This window comes from Aptenodytes forsteri, unplaced genomic scaffold, assembly GCF_000699145.1.
Source record: "Aptenodytes forsteri isolate BGI_AS27 unplaced genomic scaffold, ASM69914v1 Scaffold195, whole genome shotgun sequence".
NCBI lineage: Eukaryota > Metazoa > Chordata > Aves > Sphenisciformes > Spheniscidae > Aptenodytes > Aptenodytes forsteri.
The window spans coordinates 2,088,344-2,095,100 of record NW_008795317.1 but is presented as its reverse complement, the minus strand read 5'-3'; the positions used below and the strand labels follow the sequence as shown (position 1 = coordinate 2,095,100).

The 6,757-nt window shown below is 44.8% G+C and overlaps 1 protein-coding gene across 1 annotated transcript in view; it reads right to left on the bottom strand.

The window, feature by feature from the left end:
• Nucleotides 1-2,550: 2,550 nt before the first annotated feature.
• The window catches only part of RD3 (retinal degeneration 3), a 14,937-nt gene continuing 10,730 nt past the window's right edge, over nt 2,551-6,757 (bottom strand). Inside the window, exon 2 of the mRNA XM_009279601.1 lies at nt 2,551-5,107. Within this exon, the coding sequence (XP_009277876.1) occupies nt 4,810-5,107 (298 nt within the window). The 3' untranslated portion in view covers nt 2,551-4,809. The remainder of the gene's footprint in view (nt 5,108-6,757) is intronic.

The window sequence follows — 6,757 nt, the reverse complement described above, 5'->3', positions numbered from 1 at the left end:
GGGGCAAAACTGCAGTGCATTGTCCTTTATCAGGGAGGTGTAGTAGAAGACAGGAATATCAGAATGGCCATCCAGTCAAGGCCTAGCCATCCATAGTTTTCTTCCTGGGAGAGGCCTATTAGCAATGTTTTGAGGAAGTAGTGTAAGCAACAACACAGAGAGATTTGCTTGTCCACAGCTTCTGGCAAGGAGTGGCTTAAGCCCTGTGCTGTAGGCTGCATCCTGACCACTGTGGTTTACTAACCCTCTGAACTTGCGTAGTCCTCTTTTGGAACCACTCATCTCTCTGATCTCCAGAATATGCTGAGCAATGCAATCCATACTTCAGTAATACTTCATGTGGGGAAAAAAAATCACTTCCTTTTGTTTAACACATGCATGCTTTGCATGTACAATGCTTAGCAGAGGAAGCGCTGGGCCATCTGCTAATATTAAGGTGTTCTAGTACCCAGGATCAGGTACAGAGTCAATAGGAGTGACTCAAAAGCATCTGGAGACAAAACATCCATTTTGTCACTTATATCTTCTCATTTTGTGGTAATACTAGTTAATGTGAGATGTGCTTGGAAGCATGTTGATGAAGACTTCAATTCAAGGTTGTATCTGTAAACTACTTGGCTTCAGAGAATTTCAGACCTTTGCAGTTGTTTAATCCTGGTTATTTATCACCTTAAATCTTGGGATATGTTTGTAGAGGTAGCAAGACAGAAGGTAGGTGGCTGCATTTGTAGCCTGTAGAGAGAGGATGGGGGTTTTTTTGTTTAGATCAAGTGCCTTTACCATTCTTGCCTTCCCCCTCTGATACATACACAGTGCACAGTAGGGCAGTGGAACAGCTGTTGTGTTTGGCTAGATGTGGACAGATTATATTTCAGGAGATCTTTAATTAAAGACAACAAGTACAAAAAACTGTTTTCTATTTCACGGCTTTGCTTTAATTCTCTGAAGTTCCGTGATGAAATGTATAAACAGTGCAATCTCAGCAGACAGGTATTTCCTGCAAAGCTTACTCCCCATTCCCCATGGCATGATAGCTGTCTGAACTATATGCTGATATGGGTGAGGAACCTCACCTTCTGCACACCTTTGCTGGCTACCACAGCCTGTGGGCCAGGCTCGTCTGTTGAAGCCATAGAAGCAGGGCTGCATAGTCTCTCTCAGGTGAGTAGTGACTCTGAGGAGTGCTAGTCCCTTGAAGGTGAGCAGTGCAGCTGAGCAGCTATAGAGGTGTTGCCATTACTTGTTAGAATGTATAGTAAGTCTAGGACTGCTTTTTCTTGGGTGTAACAATGTCCTTTGGACAGCGTAACGCTATCAGCAATGGGGCAACAGTGATGCTCTGGGCTGATACCAAAATCCTTGCTCAGTTTCAAGAGAATGATTGAGCATTTAGAATTATTCTTGTTCAGTTCACTTGTTTGTTTGCTAATGATGTGCTGCTATTTCACTTTTTTTTTCCTTCCTAAAGAATTAAGACACTGGACTAGCTCTCAGGAGCGGCTAAGAATGGATCAGAGAGTCTCATCAGGGCTGTGTAGAAATGTTTGGGTTTTTTTTCTACACTAGTAAATGGTGCAGCCCAGGAGGAGCAGAGCTGTAGAGTCAGTTGTCGGTGAGGACCTGATGTTCACGCTATACAAGTTTCATGAGGGTTTACTTCAGACCAGCATTAGTCCACCTTTATGGTCTGAGAGCCAGCTGCAATGGATCATTTGGGTTAGCTTCATCCAAAAGCAATCTAGTTTGCCCACTGTGCCTGCCCAGTGCTATGGACCATAGCACAGTAGATGGGGACAATCAGGAGTTGCATGCTTCTGATTTGAACTAAAATGCTGATTTAGCCACACAAAATGTGGAATTAGGAAAAGGCAAACATGGGTGGGTAGTTGTTGCTGCATGCTGTGGCCAAAGGATCATTTATGGTTCAGTCTGCAGCATTCCTAACAAAAATGAGCACCACAAGCACAGTGCAGCAGTTGTGCATCCTAACCACCTCCCCAGCTCTGCTTCAGTACCTGCTGGTGCACACGCAATGCAGAAGGTCACAGTCAGGCTCCAAGCAGCTGGCTATAGGCAAACATACTATTTCTATACCTTTAAGAGTATTAGATAGCAGAGTAAGAATAGAAACCTCATAGCTTGGTATCTGAATATTCCTTTATCATCAGATGCCATTGTGAGCCCAGTGTAACTTGCAGAAGAGGTACAGGGAAAATGATACTGTTTAAAAGTTTGGATTACATTTTATTGTGGAAATAGAAATTATAGGTAAGTTGAGGCACAACAGCTGTTGCAGGCACTGCCACAGCCTGGCCTCCATAACATACATGGTTTTGACCAAAGGTCAGATTTGTCTCCCTTTCCTGGCTGTTAAATGAGAATGATATCTGCTAGCTGGAGGTTGTTAATGAAGGACACAGTATGGTCATAGGCTGCTGTGATATTGTGAACACCCGTTGTTGGGTGATTTCCTTGGCTTTGTACATTGGTGTAGGGAAGTTAGTTACTCCTGATTCTCCTTAAGAAAGAGTGAGCACATTACAGACACTGTACTGTAACAAAGAGCTTTATGTCAGCGTGTCAGAATGTCCCATCACTCCCAGCAGTCCATCAAATATTGCATCAATGCAGTCAATACTGAAGGTGTCAAAATAGAATGCAAGTGCAAATAAAATGACTACAGAACTGTAGCATGAAATTCATGAATTCATCTCAGCCATCAGTACCATACAGTGGCTTGCAAATATATAAAAAAAAGATTATTAACTTTTTTCCAAACAAGAATTTTTCTGCAAATCGTGGTGATCCCTCGCTAGAGATCCCACCTCTTCTAGACAGCTAAGGCCTTTGTTTTTACTTCATATACACAATCATGTTACTTCACAAGGACATACAGCTGAAAAACACGAAGCTGATTGTCAGAAGGCTTTAAACTCTCCCTCATTGACCTAGAGTTGAAATAGCCCATCCCAAACTGGATGCTGTAATTGGAAGCCCTGAGTTTTTGATTAAAAGTGAGCTTCTGCTTTCTGTCCCTAGGAGGGTTGCTGGCAGCAGAGTTTACCAAGAGACTAGAAACTACAGCCTGGTGCTAGTAAGAAAGCCTTGCGTTCAATCTTAGATAGCCCACAGGGGAGGGAGGAAGAGCCAGAATCCCACAGTCTTAGAGAGCTCTTAAGGGTTTGATCTTGATCTTTGTTTTATGCTGCCCTCCCCCATCTCTGGAAGAAACTGCACATTTCTACTCTAGGATAGATTTCACGCGCTGGAATTCTTCCCAGAGTTGGCACAGCTTCAAAGGGTTTTATCTTGGCTGTAGTACCCACATGCTGCTGCAAAGGTCCCCAGGGAAAAGAGTCGGAAACAGGCAAAAGAACAAAGCTACAGGGTCCTCCAGGAGGCTATACCCCACTGGGATGATTCCCCAAAAGCCAGTCATTCAGGGAAATCCCTCTCCTGTGGGGTCACCATCTCCTGTTGGTCACCACAAAGCATCCTAGCCCTTGGCTTCTCCACAGAACCCATGATTTTCACAGCATGCCATTCTCTTTCCTTTGCTTGTGAGAGCTCTCCCTGCAGATGCTGAGTTAAGGCCCTAGTAGCTTTTCCTCAGAAGCCTTTTCCTGCTTCTTCAAGGTCTCAGCAGAACCATGCTGGCCTACAAGCTACTCAGTCTGCATTAAAGATTCTTTTGTAATAGTATCAACTCGCTGGCCAGCAGCCTGGGATACTGGAAAGCTCTCTTGTGAGCACTCATGAGAGAAGACTGAGGGCACAAACTTTCATCTACCAGAGCCCTTCGTCACTCACAGCAGCAGCTTATTAAAATGATCTCAATTATTGCAGCTGTACAAAGAGCCCTGTAGATGAATGCTGATTCCATTCACCCTTCTCTGTACCTTCTCTGTACATTGATACTACAGTACTCTTTCAGGCTTAGCCATAAACATTCATTTCAGCCCACTGACATCTTACTGGGATGTGGGGTGGAGCACTTACCTCAGCAACACAGAGCATTGAGGACCAAGAACAGCATTTGACACAGCACTGATGTATCCGCCTGTATAGCTACACAGCAGGTTGTTACATTTCTATCTACTCTGCAGGTGCAAGGTTCAGGGGGTTCTGCCTGCACAAAAGAGAAAATACCCAAGAAACCTGAGCATGCATAAACTAGTTGCTGTGGAATAATATTGGTCTTTCATCTCCAAAAGCTTGGGTCTGTTTCTACTCAGGTTGGATTGCTAATTGTCAGCAAAAAGCTGATCAAGAGCAGTGCTGAGGTTACCTGTGAAGTTTCTTGTAGCACTGAGGAAGGTTATTAGTTGGAAAAGGAAGGTCAGTTCCAAATCAGGTACTAGCTTTAACTCACAGGCCTGATCCTGCAAGCCTTACTCATGTAAGTGGCTGTCTGGCTTTCAGCAAGATCGGTCCAGCCAGCAGCTTTTGCTAGCTTGGGCCAAAAGCTTTTATAGATAACTACATCCAGGCTGGGGGGGGGAGAAGGGAGAAGACAGACATCACAAAACTAATTCATTTTCCACAAGAAAGCAGTAATAAAAATGAGACAGTAAGTGAGCCTTGCCCTTAAGGTTACTGAATAGCTACTAAATTAAAAGAAAGGCTAGCATGTTTGGTAATAAATTGTGTCACACACCACAGGCATCAGCAGCAGTTACTATGGACACAGCTTCCAAGAGAGAGACAGGCAGGAAGAGCGAGCTGGAACAAAGAAGAAACAGTAGAGCTAAAAAAGGGTTAAATGAGATTTTGAAAGATCACTGTCTAAAAACCTTGTTCAGTATAGAGTCAGTAATCCTTGGCATTCCGAAATTCTGGCATGCTCCAGACCCTCCTGGTGGGCTGGGTGCCCCGTTCCACATCCTCAGAGATGGTCTTGATGTCACTGATGAATGGGGAAATCCTGGACCGGGATTTAAATGTTGTTAAGGAGAGGCTGGTTTTGTTCTTTGTGTTCCACTGCCTGGCAAGCTTCTTGGCCTCTTCCTCCTCTTTGATCTTCTCGGCAGCTTCCTGCAGGACAGAGCGGAAAAGCCGGGATACTTCCTGCACTTCTGGTTCATATTCAGCAACGAGTTGCCGGAATCTGAAAGCACAGTCAAGGCACAGCTTTGATTAAAAACATCAAATTAGGGATTGCTGCCAAGTCACTGTGCTAGGCTTGAAACTTGCACTCTCCTGCAAAATGGGACTCCCTGGACTGAGGGGGACAACAACAGGGAGGGGCCATGAAGATATGCTCAAGGTCTCTAAAATCACAAGCAAGCCAGAGAATGTAAGGAAGCAATGAATCACCGTTTCTCATAAGCACAAGAAACCATAAGGAGCACTAAACAAAGCTAGAAAGTGGCAAGTTTGAAACCGACGGAAGTGCTCTTTTCACATAACGCCTATTAAATCAGAACTCGGTGCTATCAGTAGCTTAAGAAACAAAATGATTAGACAAGTTTGTGGAAAATGTGCCCATCACTGCTGATTAAATGTGATTGTCCAAATGCAAATCCTTTCTCAAGTAGTCCCTGAACTGCTGCTTACCAGAAGCTGAGGATAAAGCAGGGAAAGTTCCACTAGACTTCCCCTGTTTCCAGTTCTTGTCCCCCATAGCATTACCCAAAGGCCACTAGACAAACAAAAATCCTGTAAACATCTTGTTATATGTTTGATGGTCTCTCAATATTTAAATTTTAGTGAAGTGGTATTTCATCCTCCTATGGCTTTCTGTAAGATAACGGACTGGCTCAGCTGATTGATAACACCTTGATTGGCAGCATGATGCTGTATCCAATTAGGCAACTGTGAATTACTCCAGTGCCTTCTCAGCAAAGAGCTCATAATGTTTTTTTGACGTATATTAAGCCAGCTTAATACCAGGGAAGTGAAGAATTACCACTGTATATTTTGCAGGTGAGGAAGATGAGGTGCAGAGCAGGATAGTTTTCTTGAAGTCACTGAGTGGGTCACTGGCTGGGCCAAGAAGAGAACATACCATTCCCGACACCTTGTTGGGTGATTCGGTCCCCAGCCTGGAGAGTGTGGGATCCACTCCCAAGGCTCACCCACTGGTCACATAGAGATACTATTTGTTCCATAGTAGTATGCATTTGTGACAGATGGTAACTACAGGCCAGTCAGTCTCACCTCTGTGCCCGGCAAGATCATGGAGCAGATCCTCCTGGAAACTGTGCTAAGGCACATGGGAAATAAGGAGGTGATTGGTGACAGCCAACATGGTTTCACTAAGGGCAAATCGTGCCTGACAAATTTGGTGCCCTTCTACGATGGGGTTACAGTGTTGGTGGGTAAGGGAAGAGCAACAGACGACATCTACCTGGACTTGTGCAAAGCATTTGACACTGTCCTGTACGACATCCTTGTCTCTAAATTGGAGAGACATGGATTTGACAGATGGACCACTCAGTGGATAAGGAGTTGGCTGGATGGTTGCACTCAAAGACTTGCGGTCAACAGCTCTATGTCCAAGTGGAGACCAGTGACGAGTGGCGTTCCTCAGGGGGTGCTACTGGGACTGGTGCTCTTTAGCACCTTTGTCAGCGACATGGACAGTGGGATTGAGTGCACCCTCAACAAGTTTGCCAACGACACCAAGCTGAGTGGTGCAGTCAATGCGCTGGAGGGAAGGAATGCCATCCAGAGGCACCTTGACAGGCTTGAGAGGTGGGCCCATGCGAACCTTATGAAGTTCAACAAGGCCAAGTGCAAGGTCCTGCACATGGGT